The sequence below is a fragment of the Lissotriton vulgaris genome, chromosome 6, assembly GCF_964263255.1.
Source record: "Lissotriton vulgaris chromosome 6, aLisVul1.2, whole genome shotgun sequence".
NCBI classification, from domain to species: Eukaryota; Metazoa; Chordata; class Amphibia; order Caudata; family Salamandridae; genus Lissotriton; species Lissotriton vulgaris.
In genome coordinates, this window is record NC_141694.1 from 1509036718 (window position 1) to 1509061463 (window position 24746).

The following is a 24746-nucleotide window of genomic DNA, read 5'->3' on the forward strand; positions in this document are numbered from 1 at the left end:
CTTAGAATTTCTCTCAAGACGTTGGACTGAATCCAGAGAATTTTTTCTCAGCATAACCCCTGTGCGTCGGTAGATGGCATCCGTCAACTTCGGCATCGTGGTCACCAGGATGATGTTGCAGTGCCTACTTAGACACCGGCCCTGCACGCTGACGTCCGTTCTTTCTTTTCCCGCGTCAGCCTAGCGCAGTTCAGGAGAGAGCTACCCCTTTGTCACTTTTTTACTAACGTTTTTCAATGTTTTGTTGACCTCTTTTTGGAGTCTTTTGACTCCTGGTGCGCGAGGGATGTCCCAACGCCGGACCGGGTTCAAGACTTGAGACGCCTGTCACAAGCTTATGTCTGTGACAGACCCACACTGAATGTGCCTTTGGTTTCTGGAGCGCGACTACGAACCAAAGTCTTGCTCTGACTGCCAGGCCATGAATCCAGCTGTCCTGAATGCTCTTGGAGGCCTGGTGGTATGCTCGGCGTCGCTCCTGGTCTCGTTCGAGAGTAAGGTCTCGAGGTTGCTCGCAGAGCCCCCACACTTGTTGTACTCAGTCTTCGAAATCTTCAGGTAAGACAAAGCACAAGAAGAAGGTGAAGAACCACCGGCTCTGTTCTCCTCCCCATCGGTCGACTGTCGCGATGCAGAACCCGGAACTTTGTCGCTCTAAGGCTCCATCTCCAGTGGCTCCTTTAGGGATGACTCCGCACCTACCCCCATTTCTGGGAGCCGGAGCGTTCCCTGCCCAACTTCGTAAATTTTACGATGCCCCTCGTATTGTTTTTGGGCAGCCCAACTTCGCCAGTTTGTCTTCGGGACCCGTGGAGCTGGTCGGGGGTCCTGGGACTTCGGTGCCGGCGGCTCGGCCCCGGTGCCAGAGGGCCTGTGGATCCAGGCCTGCATCCGGATCTATGCCAGTCAATCTTACTCGACCTTCCCCGGCGCTGATCCTGATGCCGACGCCCCTGGCGCCGGCATGCCCCCGGCGCCGGCATGCCCCCAGTCGGCCCCGTCCACATCCTCACCCCGAGATGGACCCGGACCAATGTCGGTTGATGTCGGACTCGATGCAGAGGGTACTTTTGTTCCACTGTTCGTCGCTGGTGTTCCCTACCGACAAGAAGCTGGTGATGAGGGGTTGCTGGACCCTTTAGCAGACCGGCTAGAAGAGCCAGACTGGAAAGTAGATCTTGGTGGCGCCAGTTGTCTGGACACTTCTCCAGACCTTGGCATGCTTCTCCTCCTACCGTGGCTACGGAGGAGGGAGCGTCCTATGCTGTGGTGGTGAGAAGGGCGGCTGAGGTCTTGGCCCTTGAGCTTCCTTCAGTGGAGGTCAGGACTGATCTCCTGAAAGAGGTTCTTCAGCCTGCGGCATCCTCCTCTGAACCCCTTTTGCCCTTCAACAAAGCCCTCACTGACATCCTTCTGGGCACCTGGTCCAAGGCCAGCACAGGGGCTCCTGTGGAGAGGACGATCGCACGCCGCCATTGCCCGGCCCCAGACAACGCAGTTTTCCTCACCCAACACCCTTCCCCTGAGAGCTTGGTGGTCCAAGCCTCTTCGTCCAAGGGCACATTCCCTTCTGCTTAGAAAGATAGGGAATCCAAAAAGATGGATCACCTTGGGAATCAGTTGCAGTGGCTTACGCAGCTAGTGTCAAGAGAGTTTAGAGGTCCGGAGGCCCCGACGGGACGATAGATCCCACGCCATGTGTTGTTGTTTGTTGTGCTTCGTCAGCGGCTGCGACTTGGTTCACTAACCAACGAGGAGCGAACGTTGAGAATTTGCTGGAACCGGAGTCAGCGTAGAGGTAGAGTAACTAGACCGTATGCACCTGAGATCCCATTAGGCATGTGCACAGCCCTCTCACATGGAGGGGACTGGTCCGCGCTGGCAGAGTGGGAGGAGCAGGGTTTGCAAGTAATGGGGGACCTATATGAGGAGGGGGCCCTCTTGCCCCACCAGGCTCTGCAGGATAGGTATGGCCTTCCCAGGGGTGATTTCTTGCTGCGCTGGGCCCTTGTATCAGCTATCCAACGCCATTGGAGAGGAGGGTTATCGGAGCCGAAGACATCTTTAACATGTCAGTATGTTGTGATGGCGGCGGGGACTGTCAAAGCTATAACGTGTTTGTTCCGGCGAATGGTTGAAGAAGGGCTGCGGCCGCTGAGTCGGTTGCGAGAGAAATGGGAAACCTATCTGGGCAAGGAGATTCTGGAAACGACGTGGCCCAGGCTATTGGAGAGGGCGTGGAAGAGCTCACGCAATGCTAGATTCCAGCTTATCCACTTTTATGTGCTGCACAGGGCATACTTAACCCCAGCACGGATAAACAGATATTTTAACGTGGATACAGAAAGATGTCCCCGCTGCAACTCGGGAGATGCAGATTTTGCCCATATGATCTGGAGATGCCCGCAGTTGGGAACGTATTGGGAAGACACTGTTGAGGTGTTATGCGGGGTGACGGATAGGCAAATAGAACCAGACATGGTAGCGCGCATATTACATTGGTTTCCTCATACGGCTCAGACGAAAATCACAAGCAAATTCAGAGACATGGGGTTACTATTAGCCAAGAGGGAATTGAGGAAGCATTGGAAAGCCAGGCAGGGGAGCTGGAAAGCGGAATTCGCAAGTTGGGCGGCCAGTGAAAGTACGGTTCGGTTCAAGCAAGGTAGGAGGGCCAATAACGAGAAGGCACTGGAAACTGCGAAAGCATGGGAGGCCTTTGTAGCACTGCTGATATTACCGAGCCGGAGACAGATGGAGAATCAGAGGAGGAGTCAATAGAAACCCCCGGCTTGATAGATTGTAGTGGGGCTCCTTATGGACCGGGGGCACACAGCCGCAAATATTTCAATGACCTAGATTAGATTCACATTCTAGGGAAAGAAGTAGAGATGTATACCCCTCAACAGTTATACTATGCAGATAGTTTTTCGATTGCATTAAGAGAGAACACACCGGTAGACAGGGTTAGGGAGGGCAGACGGGAGGGTAAATAATTTGGGGAGCCGTGTCTTGATTGAACCTAAAACCCTGGGGCAAACTTAACTGACGGTCACACCAAAGAAGCAGGATGGTGGTATTATATGATGGTGGATTACACTAAGGTGATAGAACGGGGTGTATCAAGCTACGTAAAAGGGTTACAAGAAGGAAATGTAACTATATATCAGGCTCAAGACATGGGCCCCATTGAAAAGATATATGATGTAAAGTAATTGTTGTGTTTGAGGTGGAAAATCAATAAAATATAATTTCAACAAAAAAAATGGATCACCTTGGGAAGCGAATGTTCTCTTCCTCCAGCTTATCAGTATGGTCTGTGAATACCGTGTGCCTCTTGGGCCGATACCCGCATCCCATCTGGGACTCTGTTGCTCAGGTACTGCCTCAATGCCTGGAGGAGTTCCGGGCCGTTCTCTCCCAGTTAGAGGCAGATGGGAGGGACGCAGCCAAATTCACAATAAGATGTGGACCTGATACCACCGACTCAATAGGCAGGACGATTGCCACGTTGGTAGCCCCTCTGCGCTACGCCTGGTTGAGGACATCTGGCTTTTGGGGGATGTCCAGTCTACCTTGATGGACATGCCCTTGGAAGGCCGTCTTCTTTTTGGTGACAAAGCAGACTTGGCGTTCAAGCGCTTTCTTTAAAAATTCTCGTGCTACATCCATATCTTTGGGTCTCGCTGGGCCTTCTCATCCAGTCTGCTTTTTGTCCCTTTCGTGGCTACAGAAGGGGCACCCAGCCACGTCCAGCCCAGTCCAGCCACCGGTTCATGCAAGCTGCCTAGCCTCTGTGTGGCCGTGGATGTGGGACCCAGCGACCACGCGGGTTTGGGAACAAGCGGGCAGGCCAGTCCACCCTTTTCCCCCCTGCAGCGGCCTCCAAGCCTTCCTAGTCTGACCTTTCAGGGCCATTAATGGCCAGTGTGTGGCAGGACTCGCCATCACCTCCCCCACTGGCAAACCATCATGTCTGACAGGTGGGTTTTGCAAATTGTCCAAAGGGGCTTCTCCCTCACCTTCGAGACAACCCCTCCTTCCATGTCACTGTATTTCGATTGCATGTCGGAGGATCATTTAGCACTTCTCCGCCAGGAAATCTCAGCTTTCTTGGGCAAGGGAGCAATCAAGAGGGTCCCTGCGCCAGAAGTAAGTCGTGGTTGCCATTCCCACTATTTTCTGGTGCCCAAGAAGGACAAAGGCATGTGTCCTATTCTAGACCTCAGGGTCCTCAATCGCTTCCTCTGGAAGGAGAAGCTCAAAAAGCTAACATTGGCTCAGGTCCTGTCTGCCCTAGACTCTGGAAAGTGGATGGTGGGGATGGACTTGCAGGACGCCTATTTCCACATACCCCCCTGCCAGCCCACAGACTCTACCTCTGGTTCACAGTAGGTCACGAGCATTTTCAGTTCACTGTGCTCCCCTTTGGCCTTATCAGTGCCCCTCGGGTGTTCACAACGGTGATGGTGGTCGCAGCTCATCTACGCAGATCAAGGGTTCCAGTCTTCCCCTATCTCAAGGACTGGCTGCTGAAGGCGGGCTCGCCCCAGACTGTCATAGACCCTACGTCAGGAGGCTCTTCGCCTCTGGATAAGGCTGGAACATCCGGGCATGACCCTAGTGGTTCACACCCGATAGGTTCTCTGAATGCTACGGCGGCTGAGCTCGGCCGACGGTGCTTGGTAGATCACGAATGGCGTCTTCACTCTGAGGTGGTGCAAAGTCCCTTTCAGCGGTGGGGAGAGTCTTGGTTAGATCTGTTCACCACCGAAGAGAACGCGCAGTGTCAGAAATTCTGCACGTTGGAGTTCCAAAGTCGGCATTGGCTTTTTGTCGCAAGTGGAACTGCGGCCTCCTATACGCCTTTCCACCTGTACCACTTCTGCCCAGAGAGCTGAAGAAGATCACAACCGGTCGAAGTTATTCTTGTGGCTCCAGATTGTGCACGGAGAGTCTGGTACCCAGAACTCCTGAGCATGGCTATCGATCCTCCACTCAGACTGCTTCTTCGGGAGGATCTTCTGTCGCAGCAGCTGGCAATGGTACTTCACTCAAACCTGTCCAGTCTCCACCTCCTTGCATGGAGATTGAGCGATGACAGTTGACAGCTTTTGACCTTCCACCCGAAGTCTGTAATGTCATCTTGGCAGCCAGGCATCCCTCCACTAAAACTGTTTACGCCTGTTGATGGAACAGGTTTGTGGCATGGTGCACAGCAAAGGCTATGGATTACCTTTCTGCCCTGTTTCAGAGGTCCTTTTGTACAAACTTTCTTTGGCCCAGCAGGGCTCTACCCTGGGCACTCTCAAGGGCTAATTTGCTGCTATCTCTGCTTTTCTTTCGCTACCAGATCAGCCATCCTTGTTCAAGTTTCCGATTGTAAATAGATTTTTAAGGGCATTACTCCTCTATTTCCTCCATCTCCTTTCATAATGCCCCAGTGGAACTTGAACTTTTTTTTAACTTGTCTTATGTGCGCTCCCTTCGAGCCTCTTTACAACTGTCCTCTCAGGCCCCTCACTCCGAAGACAGCTTTCCTTGTTGCCATCACCTCTGCATTTCAGGGTGAGTGAGCTTCAAGCTCTTTCTTATCAGCCCCTTTTCCTCTCTGTGCATCCGGACAAAGTTGTGTTTGGGGCAAGGCTCTCATTCCTTCCTAAAGTGATTACATCTTTTCACATTGGCAATCTATTACTTTTCCCACCTTTTTTTCTCCTCCGCACCCTTCCAAAGAGTAGGAGAGACTCTACCGTCTGGACCCTAAATGTGAGCTGTCCTTCTACCTTGACCGCACAAAAGATTTCCTGGTGGATGATCAACTCTTCGTTGGCTATGTAGGTAACAAAAAAGGTCGGGTTGTTCAAAAGCGTACCATCTCTAGATGGGTTGTCCTTTTTATCAACATCTGTTACGCTTTGGCGACAAAGGAACCTCCAGTGGGGCTGCGGGCTCGCTCTACTAGAGCTACGGTAGCCACCTCTGCACTGGCACGTGGAGTTCCACGTCTTGATATCTGTGAGGCAGTCACGTGGGCATCCTTGCACACGTTCACCAGACAGTCTCTTTCAGATTAACAAGTTACTTACCGTCGGTAGCTATGTATCAGTAAAAGACATAGGTTAGTTATAGATTCCTCACAGCCCCACCCATCCGTCCCGCTCTGCGAGCTGACTTCTAGGGATAGGCACTCCCTTACAGGGCCCTAGTTTTGGCGCACCAGTGGTCAGTGTCTTGCATGGCTCTGTGCTTCGGGCATGGAAAGTCGTGTCATAACGGATGCCAGCACGCAGGGGCGGCGTTTAAGTAGGTCTGTGACATCATCCCGACAACCACGACGCAGACGACGGACGTGGAGTTGACCGATGCTACCTACCGATGTTCAGGGGTACTGCTGATTAAAAAAATTCTCCGGATCCCGTCTGACGCCTGGGTGGAAATTTTAAGGTAAGGAATCTATAACTAACCTATCAACTCCTTACAACTCCTTTCACATTTAAAAATGAACAGCTAAGGTCTTTTCTGTTTGACTTCTGACCAAACAGCACTGAAACAGCAAGTCTTTAAATGCATCCATCATTCTCCAAGCTCTAGAAGACAGCCATACATGCATCTTTGTTTTTCTTGTCTGATTAGCCACGTTTGACATTTTTAACTATGATACACTTCTTGCCGTCATATACATCAGAACAGGACTAGAGTCAATTACTTAAATTGTTATTGTTGTTACAGTCGCCAACATTCCAATTTGTAGCAAGCATTGGCACAGCCGATTGATCTGGCTTCAGTAAGCCAGAGTTTTTTTATTTCATTTATCTCTTTTTTGCAAACGTTTGTAAAAGATATTAAAAGTATAAAAAGTATAGAAGCAATAAAGCTTAAAAATGTCTAAAGATTTGTTTAAAAAAAAAAAAAATAGGAAAAGACCTATTGCTAAAAATAATAATATTTAAATGGAAACAGAGGGTGCCCTCCAGACCTTGCACTGAAATGAACGATTTTTTAGGAAGTTGTGCACATGAGAAAGAGCAAACTGCTGTCACCCACGGTGAAGAGAGCTAGTGACTAAAAAGGGTTGACCAATCGCCCGATGCCATGGAATGTGGTGGGCGAAAGCAAAATGTGAATTGCATTTGAACAGACCATGGGGTGAAAAGGGCTGAGTAAAAGCCCCTCTTTGTAAATAACTGTATAGTTTTATTGTGAATTTTGGAAACCATAAGGTTGACGAGACAGCTGAAACTGGGGAGGAGGCATAGACCCCTAACTTTACCTGCGCATTTCCAACCCATCTTACATTACTTACCTTACAGTGTTCCTTAACAGTTCCTTCCCGTAAACCTAAACTCACTAAAACTGAGTTTCTATTCTAAAGAAACCATTCCACCTCTGCAATTATGGCATAAGCATCTCTTTTCTAGACCCATCCCTTACATTGATTCTCTTAATTAAATCTTTTGGTTTCCTCAAAAGCTGAAAAATAATTTTTATACTGTAATCAAACAGACTAAAATCTGCTTCTAGATACTCATACTCTGGGAACTCAGTGGCACAGAATATGGCTTTATCGCTCTATTACCGCTGCATTGCTCTTTTAGCCTACCTCTTCACAGCCACTCTAGTACCTCTCAAAGCCTTTCTCCATGCTAAAGCACATCTTGCCCAATATGCACAGAATCAGAAAGCATCACTCCTATTTTGAGAGACTTCCACTGGTTCGTATTAGGAGCCAGAATACACTTCAAAATGACCGGCATCACACACAAGCCCTTTATCACGGTCTGACCATCTACATGAAAAATAAACTCCATACCACTGGAAGAGAAAGAATCATTTGGGAAAAATCCAGCCTAGTACTGGAAATAACCAAGGCCGACAATCCCAAAACTCAACAGGCCTTCTGTTGCCTTGCTTCCAGACTCTGGGATTGCCTTGTGGAAGAACTCGCTCAACTTGAATTTGAATGCCTTCCGTCAAAGGCTACATTTTAACATACCTATTCTAATTACATTTATAAGTGGAAGAAAAAATACTGTCAATTCCATCCTATTCTGCGGTTCCTCAATATCGCTGTATACTACTGTCGCGTGTTCATCACTCCACTGCCCATGTGCCTGTTTCTGCATGGTATAAATATCCATAATTTAAAAAATATTAATCAGAGAGAGTTGGGGTAGAACATTTTTCAGAGCCATCTGCATTGTTCTTAAAATGAAAAGACATCTCCTGGTGTTCCCTGTTATGGGGATAGTTCAACAAAAGCTGCAGAGAAAGATTAGGAGAAGGAGCCTAGAAATGGAGCAAGGCGGTGTGGGAAAAAGACTGGAAGGTTTAGGAAATAGCTAACGGAAAACATTTTGTTCTTGAATGCCCTATTAATTTTAGTGTTCATACTTTGCTTGAGATTGTATGATTTAACTTTGTGTTTTTGGGTCATATAGATTATTTGTATAGACACCCAGGTGCATACATTTATCCTGGGTATGTTCTTTGCACAGATAAATGCCGGCGAACACATTGATGTCATCCCACATCAGTTATTAAGGAAGTACATTGGGTATGCTCGCCAGTACGTGCACCCAAAGCTTTCCCCTGAGGCTGCTCAAGTGCTCCAGAACTTCTACCTCCAACTTCGGAAACACAATCAAGGAGTGGACAGCACGCCCATCACTACAAGGCAATTGGAGTCGCTGATTCGTCTGACAGAGGTGCCTTTTCCTTTTGAAATACAATCATTTATTTGTGAAAAAACGATGTAAATAAACATTGGAACTATACTTTTAGCACAAGCTACTCTTATTTTTTGGGGTCAGCACTATAAATGTAACCTGTTAAATAACATGGAGTTCGTGGCAAAAGTATAACGTAAGAATGTTTTGTATGCTGATTTTGTGCACAAGCTAACTTCTACGTAAATGGAGCAATAACGACTTCCTAATTGGATGTCACTTTAGAAATCTTTAATACATGGGATTAGGTATCCTGACTGCACATTATAAGACTATATCAAGTGACCGAAGAGTACCATGACCAATGACAAAAAAGAGCTGAAGGAAGGGTTGTTCACAAAGATCACAGAACTCTGATGTGATTTATGATATCCAGTGAAGAGAATTATTTTGTCATATAATGCCTGGTCACGCTTTCATCCCCCCTCTACCATCTTTTACAATTTTGTTCTCTTTCTTTGTGATACTACTGTGGAAAATGTTGGGATAAGCTGAAATCTGTGCTGGGCAAAATGGCATTACAAAATGCATTTTGAGTAGTTGAATTGAAGCAAAACAATTAAGGTGCTTCTTTCCATCTTACTACGCTCTCTTCCCTTCTCGGATTCCTCCTCACGTCCCCTGCAACCACCCCTTCCCTCAGATCCCTCACCCAATTCCAGGCATCCACAATGGATATTCCTTGTGATGGATCCAGCTTATTCTGCAAAAAAGCGTACTTGGACCTGGAGAGTTTGAACGGGAGCTGAGCCGCAGCAGTCTCCTTGAGCCTTATGCCACCAGTTCTGTAATCTCGCGAACAGTTACTCCCTTTTCAGTGGTATGCCAGAGGCTTGGTGCGCCAGCAGGATCAGTCTCCACTGTCTGCATAACCGGCCTCCCAGCCCTTTCGAGGTCAGGGCCGTTGCCCTGTTAGACAATGTCCAGGCCATCATGGACAGTGCATGTCTCCGACCCCGGCCCTCCAGCGACAACCTCAAAACCTCTTCAATTCACCCGTAGTGGTACACAACGAAGCTGTACAAGGCAGATCTGCCACTTCCTCCAGTGGTGGCATAAAGTCCGACAAATGGGTCCTTCATGTCATCCAATGGGGTTACACCATGCCATTCCTGTTTGACAAGCTGCACCTGCCACCTACAGAGTAGATTACGGAGGACCCTATTCATTTTGCCACAGGATGTGCAGGCTCTTTTGGGCAAAGGTGCCACCCTGAGGTTACCAAACTCAGTAGAGGGGACTGGCTGTTATTCCCACTACTGCCTTTGTGCCAAAAGGGATGGAGGCCTTTACCCTCTCATCGCCTTCTTGAAAAATGACGAATTGAAAATGCTCATGATTGCCTCGGTTCTATCTGCTTTGGTTTCAGAAGACTGGTTGGTGGCATTGGACCTGCAGGATGCCTTTTTCCATATCCCCATTCTGCATGCCCTCGGAGGCCACAAGCGTTTTCAGTTTGGCCTGCTACCTATTTGCCTCACCAGTGTCTCTCTGGTGTTATCAATGGGGATGGGAAGGTCATTTCCCTTCTTCAGAGGTCAATGGCATCAGTCTTCCCTTACCTCATGACTGGCTATTTAATGCGGGCTCACCAGAGTCAGTCGTGGGCCAACTCCAGAAGACGACAAACCTCCTTACATCTCTGGGGTTCACAGTCAAGTCAAGCCGAAGTCCTATCCGATCACTTCACAGAGGCTTCCTTTAATCAGGGCCGTCCTGGATCCAATGTGCTTTTGGGCCTTCCCTCTGGATCAGTAAGTCCATAACATTTGGGCTACAATACCAATGTTTTGGCATCTGTCATAGGTCTCAGTACAGACGGACCTCTGAGGTTTCTTGGTCTACTAGATTCTTGCATCCTGCTCGTGGACCATGCAGGATGGCACGTGTGAGTGCTGCTGTAGGAGCATAATTCTCCATGGCACAGCCCCAAGGAAAATTGTCTGATTCCATCCAGGTTTCAGAGGAGACTACCAACGGTTTGTTTTGGTGACTGCTCAATCACAACTGGACCAGTGGCAGATCCCTCTCTCTCTACCACACCCAGAGTTGACGGTGTTGGCGAATGTGTCGCTGGAAAGATCTGGGAGAGGTGGCAATCAGAGTACTCCGGTCTCCAATGGAGACCTGCCTCTTGATCAAGTTGCTGGAGTTGTGGACGATTCGCTTGACATTGAAGGCCTCCCTGCTATCCATCAAAGCTTGACTGGTGCAGGTCCTCATGGACATCACAACTGCCATGTGGGACTACAACAAGCAGAGCAGAGTCTAGGGTCCTTTGCCAGAAGACTCTGCCTCTGGAACTGGCTGGGTCATCAAGGCATCTCCTTCTTAATGAACCACCTGGTGGTATCTTTGAACACCAGTACGGACTAACTTAGTCATTCAACACATATCGCGTCACAAATGGCAAACACACCTGCAGGTGGGTGGTGTAGGCCTCTAGCTATGGTGGGAGAGCGCTGGCTTGATCTCCACCGTCACAGTGATCAGTGTCAACACTTTTGCTTGTTGAAGTTCCCTAATAGATTCTCCCTCAGACGCATGATGCCTGGAGTGAGGCACAAGACGTGTGTGCTTTCTTATCACTATCTCTCCTGATCCCTGTTCTGGGGAAGATCCAGAACGGCCCAAGTCATCTATCTTAATGGCTCCAAATAAGGCCAGGAGAGTGTGATATTCTGAAATTCTGATCGTGAACATTTGTCCTCTGAGCAAGCTGCTACTTCAGGATGATCTCCTGTTGCAGCAGCAGGGCAGGGCCCAACACCTGGGTCTCCGCAATCTGTACCTCCCATTCATTAGGTTTGAGCAGCAACAGTTCATTTCCTTTGATCTTCTTTCTGAAGTCATTGATGTGATCTTGGCAGCCAGGTGCCCTTCTACGAAATCAGTATTCTCTGGATGCTGGGATAAGTTTGTGGTATTTTGCGGCACCTGCCAGCCAGACTCATTGCAGGCTAAACCTTTGGATGTCTTGTTCGTTTTTGTTTTTTTTGCCTAGTAAGCACTTGCATTGGCACTGTTAGAGGTTACTTGTTGGCCCTTTTGGACTTGTTACGTTTACCTAACCTGCCATCCCTGTTTAAATCACCGGTTATGATTACATTTCCGAAAGGTTTGCACCATATGTTTCTGCCAAAATCCTGTGTGATGCACCAGTGGGATCTACATTTGATTTGCACTATTGTAATATGCACCCCTTTTGAGCTCATGCACAGTTTTCCTTACGGCTCTTGACCTTGAAAAACGTCTTTCAGGTTACAATAACATTACCCGTCTTGTTATTGATCTTCAGGCCCTCTTGGTCCAGCTGCCTTATATCTCCTCTTTTTTCCAGTCAATCGGTTGTTGAGATCCCAAGCTGCCATCCAGCCTAAGGAAGTGATGCGTTTTCATGCCAGAGCAAGCTATCACTCGTCGGACATTATTTGCTCTGCTTAATTCCTTGAAAGAGGAGGATAGACTCCATTGCTTGGACCCCCACAAGAGTGCTGAGCTTTTACATCAAACGTACCAAGGACCATCAGGTGGATGATCGGCTCTTTGTGGGTTTCTCAGGAGCAAAAAAAAGTCAAGGCGGTGCAGAAGCAGACCATATGACAATGGATAGACCTCTTTATTAAGTTATGCTATGCATTAAGTAAAAAGCAGCCTCCAAAACGTCTAGGGGCTCATTCCACCAGAACCAAAGCTACTACCACCTCTTTCCCGCACAGAGCGCCTGTCCTGAATATCTGTCGGACTACTACATGGGCATAAGTGCACACATTCACATAGCACTGTTATCTTGACAGTCGGGTCCTTTGGGGCAGACACTTTGCCTGTTTCGGTCCTGCAGAACGTTTCGACTTGAGCCATTAGACAGATGTGCCACCTTTGGAGTTACTGCTTTGGGATTTGTTCACAAGGTAAAAAATCTGCAGTTAAAGATTCCACCAGGAAGAGGGTTAACGGAGGTAAGTTACTTGTAGCTCCATTTTAATCTGAACATATAAGGAATCCCTCTGCTTTGCTGATGTGTTTGGAAATCCTTTATTTTATTATATCATTGAGGTTGCATTGTATTATAATCTTTGAGCCTTGAAACTCTCCTATCAATCCCATTAAACTGATAACCACAGAACAGGGAGTAATGGGTATGGAATACGTGAACATCTTTGTTACCTTTATGACTTTTGCTGACCAGCTTATGTTTCCGCTGGCAGTGCCTTTAAATGACACTTTTGTTCTCTGTGTTTGCTCAAGGCTCTGAAGCAAAAGGCGTTTCATTTTATTGTGAATTTTCTTGCCCACCGCTTTTGCATTTGTATTGTTTTTTTATGTTTAAACCCGTCCATTAGCTGTGTAGTGTGTGTTGAAGTGCAATACATCTGCTCTGCTCCTGTTTTATATAAATTTAGACTACCTTTTAAATGAAAATCTTAACTCGGGAACATGATATATTCTCTCCGTTCAAGGCACGGGCAAAACTGGAAATGAGGGAGAAATCTACAAAAGAGGATGCTGAAGATGTGGTTGACATAATGAAGTTCAGGTATGTGACCTTAACGTTGACACCTTGGGTGCATGTAAGATGGGGGGTCTGAACGACGTGATATTTTTTTTTCATGGTTTTACATGTTTGGGAAGTGATAGTATCTACTTTTTACACTGAGTGTTTGTACCCAGATCTCTGCATAGTTATTTGGTTACCTTTTATATCATTGAACCACTATTTTTGTGTCTGAAATTGGCTAGTAGTGTGGTAAATTATGGATTTTTTAGCATGTATAAACTTTTTGTAAGTCAAGTCCTCCAGGTGCTTTTTCTCTTCCCTGGATAAGACAGTTAAAAAAAAGTGCACTGAAGCGCCCACTGCCAGCGTCAATATCACTGATTGCTAGCAGCGTTGAATGATCTCACTGCCCAAGATGACATTTTAGCTAATAATAGCTTTCATTTTGTGCCAAAAAAGAGAAACAAACAATATACAGAGGGGAACTTTTTAGACCCGCTCAGCATTTAATTGCTCACATAATCTTGTACATTTCTGTGTAGACAGGTGGACTCTTTTGTCAGCCTTATTTTGTTTTAGCAGCTGAACGGTCTGCCCCCTTGAGTCACTACTTTTAAAAAAAATTACTTTGCAAGAGTGGCATTCACAGTTTGGGTCAAGCCATGGGACAGCATACCTGGAATGGGCTGCACACTGTGCCACTGCTCTGACCACTTCATCAGCGACCTACTTCCCTTTGGTCTTAAGCTTCTCCAAGCGCTATCTTTTATTTTCTCCAAAGGTGAGAAATTCTCTTTACAACTAGAGGCCGGTGGCTAGCATGATCGAAGAACACCACCAGTAACCATTTTAGAGGGGAGACACCGGTTGGAATTTCGATTCAGATGCAGAAATGAGAGATTCATTAAAAAGTAATTGCTGCATGGAATGAGCTTTGTGTACATACTTGTGAGAGACTGTGGCAGGTATCTTTGTGCCTTAGCATGGCTCTAGTCTACTAATCTGACCCCTAGATATGCCTCTATATGGCCATCAATGGCATCTGTTGACCCAGACCCTTCTTCGCAGTTTAGGTCCATCTCTGACATGATGGTGATATTCCTTTCCATAATGGTGTTATTTCTTGTCATAACTTTGATATTGCTTTGTACACCCACAGCAAGAGGGCACCTGCATCTGACATAATGCTGGGACTGATAAACTACTGCCAATTATAAGCTGATTGCGGGTATCCATGGAATCATGGTGCCTACCCCACATAGTGATTTTACTTCTTTCCATAACGTGGACCTAGATAAGTACGATGCTACTGCATCTGGCGGATGATGGGTCAGGTGTAGTAGAAGTAATTCATGGCATATCGTGGGCATCCTTTGTATAACTGCGCAAACCTATAGTGAAATGGTGGAACTTACATAAATGTTACAGCAGTACCAAGTTCTGGAATAATTCTGGTCCTTACCAATTCTTGTCATATTGTGGGCATTCATTTGCATGCACTGCAGTTACATTTTAATATAAAGCCACATGTGGGTGTTGGGTTGAAGCAATATTTAATGGTGGCTATCTTTTTAGAAGTCCTGTAGGCGATGCCCTATAGGCAATCAAACCAGGCATAGGTGCAGCACATTTTCTATTGGTGCTTTAGTGACGATGGCAACCTTTTCGTAGGGCAAGAAGAGATAGAGGTGTCTCCACCCACAGAGGCAGCTATCCACCACACAGATCTCCACAGCAGCAATCATCACAGCTGCAATAGTACCCTATTATTTTTAACTCCCCTCCAGTAGACCACCTTACTTGGCATATTCCAAACTACCATTCAGGAGTATTCCTGTAGGGAGAGTAAGCAATAGTGCACCTCTCGCTGTCAGAGACTCAATGTTGGACTCTGTGTTGGCCCCAGCTGGTACATCCCCAGCTCGTACTCCTCCAGGGCCTGCGGGCGGCAATATACAACACCCAACGGATGGGGTTTGGATATAATAACGTACAGCCCTATCCTTGAATTCGTTTAGGAACTACCTAGATGGCACTGCAAAAAATGGCTCACCATCATCATGAAAGAATGAATGAAACGATTCACTAACCTGGATCTTGCCACCCAAACCTCAGCATTGCCTCATGACATCAATCTAGTCCCTAAGTGCCATCCTGAACACCAGGATAGCCTTCTTATTAGAGCAAATAATTGTCTCTTTAATCCCTCACTCAACAGATCCAAAAGCTAACATCAGCATTGATTCTACTGTTCAAATAATTGGTGGGCACGATTCAACTTGTCTTCCAATAATTCCTTTATGCAGATTGCAGTTGTGTCCACTTCAGGAGCAACTGGAGGCACAGTGGCTCCAAGTAACCAGATCATTCAATGATCAGATCCAGGTATTGAACAAAACCAAAACTGCCCTAATATTGTTGTTAGTGAGGATCAACCTCACAAAAGGTTACACCTTCGAACTCTGATAATTTCTTTTGTCATGACCTCAGATGCATTATTGGAAGTATGAGGTGCTCACATTCAGGTGCTGGAAACAAGAGGTTATTCTACGATCCATTAGAAGGGATGTTACATAAATATCCTGAATCTCAGAGCAGTTTGAAATGGTTTGCAGTATTTTCTTCTAAAGTTGAAAAATTCAACAGTTCCAGTAAGAACAGACAATGCCACTGTGGTGTTCAAAATAGTGGCAAAAGTTGTGTCCTCTTTCAGAAGAAGCACAACTCGTTTGGGACTAAGCAATATAGGGAGGGATTTCTCTAAGAGCAGATTATCTCTCTTGGATTGTGAATAATAGGTATTGGTATTTATATTTATAGAGCGCAATTATCACCTGCAGGTCTCTAAGCGCTGTAGAAGGAGAGAAAAAACGGAACCTAGCCTCCCAGCACAGGGACAGAGATTAATCCGACCCCCACGCCCGTTGGCAAAGAACCGTTTTCAACTTCTTCCTGAATGGAAGAAGAGCGAGCTCTTTACGCACGATCTCTGGTAGTTTGTTCCATAAAGGGGCAATGGCAGTTGAAAAAGCTCTGCCCCCCCAGTGCAGGTGCTGCAAGAGAGGAGTGGCATGTGCTTTCCTGGGCAATTTAAAAAGCAGCCTGGCCGCGTCGTTCATGGTAACCTGGAGCCGACTCAGTTATTTCTCCGGAAGGCCGATGTAAAGGGCGTTACCATAGTCCAGACGAGAAATTATCATCGCTGACACGATCAGTCTAAGAGTGGAGAAACTCAAAAGGGGGCCAAGCTTGCGGAACTGTCTCATCAGGCCTGTGCAGGCTCCCACTACTGCAGACACCTGCTGGGACATAGACAGATCAGCATCTATTTTAATTCCAAGTCTCTTCAAGACCAAGGCTGGGACAGGGCTAACGCCCAGCTCCTGCGGCCAGAAAAGGTTACTTCACGGATTGAGCGCGGTGGCAATGGCCAAGACCTCAGTCTTATCCGGATTGACTTTCAGAAAGTTAGACGTCATCCCGTTGGTAAAGAATTTGCGGATGTTTTGGTTCTTCACTTGGGCAGATGATGAATTATCAATCTGGATGGTAAGCTGTGTATCATCCGCGTAGTTGTAGATCTGGCAGTCCATGGAGTTGAGAGCACCTATCAGTGGCTGCAGATAGACATTAAAAAGAAGAGGGGACAAGGCTGATCCCTGCTGGACACCACAAGAGAGGCTACCCAAGGTCGATGTATGGGATGCCAACTGCACTCTCTTGGTCCTACCGCTAAGGAAAGATGTAAGCCATTTGAATGCCGTGCCCTGTACTCCAAGATCATATATCCGCGACAAAAGAAGCTTATCCTTCTGCAGCGTTTAGAGGATGCTGGTGTTTCCGGCATAGCACTCGACTGGTTCCGGTCGTTCTTATCAAACCGGGCCTTTAGCGTGACCGTCCCACCCTTTCAGTCTAAATTCCACCCGTTGAACCTGGGCGTCCCCCAAGGCTCCTCGCTGAGTCCTACGCTGTTCAACCTGTACGTAAGGCCGCTAGCTGAGGTTGTCAAACTATGGGGTATGACCATGGTATCATATGCCGATGACACCCAGCTAGCGGTCACGATCAGCGGGGATGCGGAGGTCGACGCTCCTAGGTTTCAACAAGGACTGAGGGCGGTCGCTAGGTGGATGACGCTTAATTGTCTCCAGCTAAACGCTAGTAAGACCGAGGTGATGGTATTTGGTAGGCGACCGGAACTGTGGGGAGAGAGATGGTGGCCGGAGGAGTTGGGTTCCGCTCCCATCCCAGTCGCCGAGCTTAAAAACCTCGGGGTCTGGTTGGACCCTTCCCTTACGTTTGCATGCCACACTAAACGCACGGCTGCTTGCTGCTTCGGCATCTTGCGTGGGCTCCGTCCGGTGCTAAAGTTCTTTGATGCCCCCACCCGGCAACTCATGATCCAAGCTACCGTCATATCTAGATTGGATTATGCTAGCTCTTTGTTGGCCGGACTGAATGTAGCTGAGATAGGGCGCCTGCAGCGGATCCAGAATGCTGCTGCGAGAGCGGTGGTGGGTCTTCCTAGATTCTGTCCCACCTCCAGCACCATTCGAGCATTGCACTGGCTCCCTGTGGCGCAGCGGATTCAGTTTAAGGTCCTCTGCGTCGCCCATAAGATCTTGAAGGGGTCCCCTGCAATGATCCTCACGACACTCATGGCCAATTACATTCCGGCACGACCCTTAAGATCGTCAGATCTCGATTTGGCTGTGGTCCCGCGCTTTAAGCGAAGCAGGGCCGGTGGTCGCTCATTCCGAGTGCGGGCCGCTGCTCTGTGGAACTCCTTGCCCCCGGCAATTCGCGCCATGAGCGATGTGCTCTCTTTTCGTCGCGCCTTAAAAACATTTTTATTTCCTTAGTTTGTGTGTTCTGTGCTGTTTTATTTAGTTGTGTTGTGTAGCTGCCTTGTCTGGCGCCAAGACGCTCCTTAGCTGGAGCATTTGCGCGCCTAATAAAAACCACATAACATAACATAACATAACATGGTTGACCGTATCAGATGCCGCGGATAAATCCAGTAGAACCAGGGCACACTGCCTCTTCTTGTCTGCTTGAAGCCTCAGTTCATCAAGCACTGCCAGCATCACTTTTTCAGTGCTGTGGTGGGCCCTGAAGCCTGCCTGATTGTACCTTAGGTTGTTTTCGCTTTCAAAGAAATGCCAAAGAGATTTCAACACATGGAGCTCCAGCACCTTTGACAAAAAAGGCAGCTGGGAGATAGGTCTAAAGTTTTTTAGATTTTTCGCACCTGCACCCGGCTTCTTCAAAAGCGGCCTAACCAGGGCTTCCTTGAAGTTCGTCGGGACCATGCCGAAAGTCAGGGATTGATTCAGGAGCGACAACACCTCTTCCTCCAACCCGGGAAACGCCATCTTAAAAATGGAGGGTGGACACAGATTTGCCGGGGAGCCAGACTTGGTCCGTTCCACTAGGTGAAACAAGGAATCTCCCGTCAGAGTCAGAAAGACCGTGAGCGGTGGCACAGACAAGGGTACCAAAGGGATAGGCGACAAAGAACAGGGTACAATGGGGGTGGTGGCAATTACCTCCTGACTTTGTCAAGAAAGAAGGACTGCAACTGGTTGCAGTCCTCTAGACTATGCACTGGCCTCACCGTCTCTGTTTGCCTCAATTCGGAAAGTACCCGAAAGGTTTCCTTTTGGATATCCTGGGCCAAGGCAATCAGAGTTTCAAAAAATGCTGCTTTCCTAGAAAGGATAGCTTTTTTTATAGGCCCCCAGCCCTAGTAGGTACACCCTATGGGCGTCTGGATCATAGAATTTCCGCCATGCTCTCTCCTGCTGACGGAGACGTTGCTTCAGGGCTCTTAGCTGGCAGTTGAACCAGGGGGCTCCCTTGCACTTGTCTCTAATTAGAACTCTCTGCATGGGTGCCACTCTATCTAGGGGTACAAAAGGGGGTGGTAATGGACGGAGCATCTGAACCTATCAAACACTCACACCCAGTCAAAAGATCTGGGTTTAATGCATCACTGTTCTTTAGCCCACTCTGCCACCCCAGTTCAGACATGGCTATATGCAAATCAGTCTGACCCTGTGCCTCATGGGAACAGTCCAGCCCGAACTGCCAAGCCATGCCGTCCCTGGACCGGAAACAATTTATTTATTTATTTATAGGTTTATAACGCGCCGGAATCGCACCCGAAGGTGTATCTCCGCGCAGTGCTGAGAGGAACAGGTATGAACCGGCACTAAAGCTGAAATAGGGTTGTCTTAAGACTTTTCCTGAAGGCTAGATGATTAGAGCACTGTCTAAGGGTGAGGGGGAGGTTGTTCCACAGGCGAGGGCCCATAACAGAAAGAGCACGTCCTCCCTGTCTGGTCTTGTTATGTCGTGGAATCTGTAGTAGCAGCTGATTACTGGACCGTAGATCACGAAGGGGATGATGATGAACAAATTTTTCGGCCAGATAGAGCGGTCCTAGATTATGGAGACTTTTGTGAATCACACAGCAGGTCTTAAATTCCACCCGTCTCCGGATAGGAAGCCAGTGGAGCTTTTTGAGAAGGGGCAGAGATGGTGTTCTGGGGGGGGCATTTGTCACCAGCCGAGCCGCGGTGTTCTGAACCACTTGAAGTTTGTTGAGCACTCCTTCGTTGGCCGCTAAAAGAAGACCATTGCAATAGTCGAGGCGACTCAATACGAGGGCCTGGACCAAGGTCTTCCTTGTGCTGTCAGGGAGAAGAGGGAACACTTTCCGAAGGAGGCTGATGATATGAAAACAAGACCCCACCGTGGTGTTGGCATGATGTGCAAGATTGAGGTCATGGTCCAGACGGACCCCCAGATTTTTCACCACCTGTTTGGGGGAAGGTGCCACTCCCAAACTCGTAGGCCACCAGTCAGGGGTCCACAGAATTTTTGCTTCCCCCGAACAGCATGACTTCCGACTTCCCCACGTTGCACTGGAGAAAGTTCCTGGCCATCCAGCCGGCGACCGCAGTCATGCCATTCGAGAAAGCTTGTCTTACCTCCGGGGTAAAGGTCTTAAAGGTAAACAACAGCTGAGTATCATCAGCGTATGAGATGGGTGAAAACCCAAAAGACCTCATAGTATCTGCTAAGGAGGAGACATAAACGTTAAATAACGTGGGGCTGAGACAGGAGCCCTGCGGGACTCCTCTGGTGATTTTAGTGGAAATGGAACTGAAGGACCCCATGTTGACCTGCTGGGTGCGATCTGCAAGGAAGCTGGTGAACCACGCCAGGGTAGATTTCTTTATGCCAATCTCCTTTAATCTTGTTAGGAGAATGGTATGGGATATAGTGTCGAATGCTGCGGACAAGTCCAACAGCACCAACACTACAGATAGACCCTTATCCAGAGACATACGTATGGTATCCGTGACGGAAAGCAGGGCCGTCTCGGTACTATACCTAGGTCTGAACCCTGACTGAGAGTAGTCCAGACAGCCGATCTGCTCTATATAATTGGAGAGGTTAAGATTAACAAGCTTCCGAGGACCGGTTTCTGGCATTCCAGCTGTCTTCAGCCCGGCTTGCTTGAATCCAGTGGCAAAGTGAGCAAGGGACTCACGTCTGAGCATAAGCGGTACAAAAGGGGGTGGTAATGGACGGAGCATCCGAACCTATCAAACACTCACACCCAGTCAAAAGATCTGGGTTTAATCCATCACCGTTCTTTAGCCCACTCTGCCACCCCAGTTCAGACATGGCTATATGCAAATCAGTCTGACCCTGTGCCTCATGGGAACAGTCCAGCCCAAACTGCCAAGCCATGCCTTCCCTGGACCGGAAACAAGCTTCCGAGGACCGGTTTCTGGCATTCCAGCCGTCTTCAGCCCGGCTTGCTTGAATCCAGTGGCAAAGTGAGCAAGGGACTCACGTCTGAGCATACCCTGCCACACTTATGGCGGCCAAAAGCGGTACAAAAGGGGGTGGTAATGGACGGAGCATCTGAACCTATCAAACACTCACACCCAGTCAAAAGATCTGGGTTTAATCCATCACCGTTCTTTAGCCCACTCTGCCACCCCAGTTCAGACATGGCTATATGCAAATCAGTCTGACCCTGTGCCTCATGGGAACAGTCCAGCCCGAACTGCCAAGCCATGCCTTCCCTGGACCGGAAACAAGCTTCCTAGGACCGGTTTCTGGCATTCCAGCCGTCTTCAGCCCGGCTTGCTTGAATCCAGTGGCAAAGTGAGCAAGGGACTCACGTCTGAGCATACCCTGCCACTCTATCTAGGGCCTACTTTAGCCTAGTTGTCAGGGCGATACTAGCGGCATCCGGATTACCCTAAATAAAATATGACGCCGCTGTATTCTTTAAAGTATTGACCAGCTCCGCCTCTTGGATATTCTTCCAGTTTCATGCTTCCTTCCATTCAGGAGCAGTGTTGGGACCCTGCCTCATCAGAGGCAGCTGGCCACTAATCAAGTGATGGTCTGACCAGACACTGGGACTAACGTCTATTGGGTGGACAAAGGGATGTGAAGTTCAAACCAGGTCCAACGTGTGTCCCTTCACATGTGTGGGGACTTGTACCACCTGCTTAAGATCAAGCGAGGTCAGGGCTTCATTAAGTTGAGCAGCCTGACTATCCAAGGGGAGCTGATCTCAGTGGAAGTTAAAGTCTCCCAAAATCAGTAGGCATTGGTAGCGGGTGCGCAAGTCACAAACCAGTTCAATAAAGGCCTCCACAAACTTATGAGAAGTGTGCGGGGGTCGGTATATAATCAAGATAGCTAAACAGGAGATTGGCGAACAACACTTCGCCCCCAGCACCTCCGCCCCTTCGATGCTTTCGGCGCAAATTATTTCGGCCCTTAGCTCCTTATTATATAGCATTGCCACTCCGTAGTCACCCTTGGCTCCCTTATTATATAGCATTGCCACTACGTAGACACCCTCAGCAGGATCAATAGCATCTCCTATGAACGGGAGGTGATGCAACATTCAGTAGTTGGCATCTTTAGTAATCTGATGCTAGACGTGTTGGCGGTATCATCAAACAAGAAATTGCAATAGATAGCCACCAGGCTGTGGGATCTGGGATTAAGGGTAAACATATTTGCATACCCTTTTGATCCATTTCCCCTTACCTCAAATGTTTTCCCTAAAACCCAGATGAGCCTCACCAGCTGTTGTGGCCCGTTCCCTGCCAAAGTGGCAGGCGGGCTGAAGGAGGGAGCTATGTGAGTTTGGGGGACAAAATAAAAAAAATTAAAATAATCGAAGCTGATTGCCGTCTCCGCTGTCCGCTCCATTATGCTCTTCCTACTTCTGGGACAGGCCCCCAGACTGCACTGCGGCCAATCATGACGCTGCAGGAAAGCCTGAGCGTTATGACTTTGCTCTCCCAGGCAGACTGGGAGCCTGTGTCTGCTTTTCCAGCCCCAGCAACGCAGCTGGGGCTGGAGAAAGCTTCACTGCGTATGGCTGGCAAAACACCTGAAAGGGCCGTTCAAACACCCCATGTCCAGTGAGGGGACAAGGGAGTACACTACCACTCCCCCCATCACAGTGTCATCCCCCTAGACCAGCCCGAGTCCTGGGGGATTAAAATAAAACTATAATAAAACAGGTTAGAAACCAGTTTTATTATCGTTTTATTTACGGGTGGTGGCGGGGAGGGGCAGCGCTCCTCCGTCCTAAAGGAGGGGCTGCCGCTGCCTTAAAGCCTGATGGTTCAGGCACGGACAAGTAAGGTGAACCTGGATTGTTTTGTGATCAGTCATACTGGTTGGGAAGTGTAACAAATCTATGCTTTTGGAAAGGAAATCTTCTCTTAATCCAGCCGAGCCCTCAGATCTCTCAAAGCATTATGCGTTTTGGGTAAGTGGATCTATGCTTTGTGGAACTTAGCCAACAAGATTTTGGAGACCCTCCCAGAAAACCTCCGGATTTTTTGGCACAAACAGTACAAGACGGTCCCTGATTGGCTGACTAGGACACTGCAGACCACATGGGTGGAGCAATCGGCAACAGTATAGTGCTTATGAGGCACACCTGGATGAGATTAGGTGGGTTTTCATGAGATATGCAAGTGTCCTTAATGGATTGTCACTTTGCAGTGCTAGAACATTTTAATGAATGTCACATCACTACTGTCACAATCCAAACCGTTTCAGCAGCAATACAGAATGTACAGGGGCTATTCTACGGGACTGGCTTATAGAAGACTCTAGCTCTCTAAACATGCAGCATACCCAGCCCTTTCAGGGTAGAGGATGTGGTGATGGCTGATGCAATTCGCAAGGGCAACAATTCTTCAACTCCTCCTCCTTCCCTACTGCTGAGGCTTTAGAGCTGCTTTGCTTTGTCCTCACATGCAAATACCAATGTGGTAGGAGACTAGACATGGCCTTTCCTCTCCAGCTGCAGGTTCATCACATTAGGCAGATGGTCTTGCATGTCTTTCAAAGAGATACGAGCTGCCTTACATATCCTCCCCACCGCATCTTTCCCACCATTAGTGACCTTTTAAGGATCACGCTGTAATATTGATGTCAACCTTCTCCTGACCAAGAATGCCATTAATGAGATGCTGGACTTCGAGAGATGAGAGGGGTGCGATTCTATTTTGAACTGAATACCTCCCCGGATTCTGGACTGTTTCTCCCCTAAAATTGGCTACGGAGAAGGGAGCTTCATATGCTATGGTGGTGAGAAGGGGAGCTAAGGTCCTGGACCTTCAGCTCCCTTCGGTGCAAGTCAAGGCGAACATTTTGGCAGTGGTCCTGCAGCCGGATGTCTTCTCCTCAGAACTCCATCTGCCTTTCAAAAGGCCTTTACTGATGTGCTTCTGGGAACCTTGTCCAGTCTCAGCAAAGGGGCTCCTTTGAATAGCTGCCCGTCGCCATCGCCCTGCACCAGGTGACTCAAAATTCCTCACCAGCGACCCTACCCACGAGAGCTTGGTGGTCCAGGCCTCTACCTCACAAGGCACGTTCCCTTCTACACCCCGGACTGGGAATCCAAGAGGATGAATTGTTCGGGCAAGAAGATTTTTTTTTCCGCCAGCCTTGCATTTACGGTAAGTGAACACTGCATGCCTATTAGGCCTTTATTCCCACTCCTTGTGGAAAACGGTTGTGCAAGTTCTGCCACAGGTCTTGGAGGAGGCCTGGGTCATTCTCTCTCAGGCGGAATGAGACGGAAGAGATGCGGCAAGGTTCACCATTTGTTTTGGGCTTGACACCACTGACTCGCTGGACAAAGCAATGTCATTGACTGTGGCTGTTCGACGCCTTGCCTGGCTGAGAACTTTTGGCTTTTCTGGGAATGTTTAGGCTTCCCCTATGGACATGCCCTTTGGTGGCACCTGTCTCTTCGGAGGCCAGGCAGACATGGATCTGATGTGCTTTAAGGACCTGCAGGCTGTGGCCAAGTCCATGGGCCTTTCGATGACCACCTGTCCCCCTCTCCCCATCTGCTTTACACCCCTTTCTGGCCACAGAAGGGGCTTTCAGCCACACCAGCCATTTACCAGCCACAAGACTGCACAAGTTCAGCAACCACTGCATGG

At 48.3% G+C, this 24746-nt stretch overlaps 1 protein-coding gene across 1 annotated transcript in view; it reads left to right on the forward strand.

Moving 5' to 3' along the window:
• MCM8 (minichromosome maintenance 8 homologous recombination repair factor) overlaps nucleotides 1-24746 on the forward strand; it is a 334641-nt gene that overhangs the window by 274146 nt on the left and 35749 nt on the right. The window contains exons 16-17 of the mRNA XM_086927685.1: nucleotides 8499-8708; nucleotides 13190-13266. Coding sequence (XP_086783811.1) covers nucleotides 8499-8708; nucleotides 13190-13266 — 287 coding nt within the window. The remainder of the gene's footprint in view (nucleotides 1-8498; nucleotides 8709-13189; nucleotides 13267-24746) is intronic.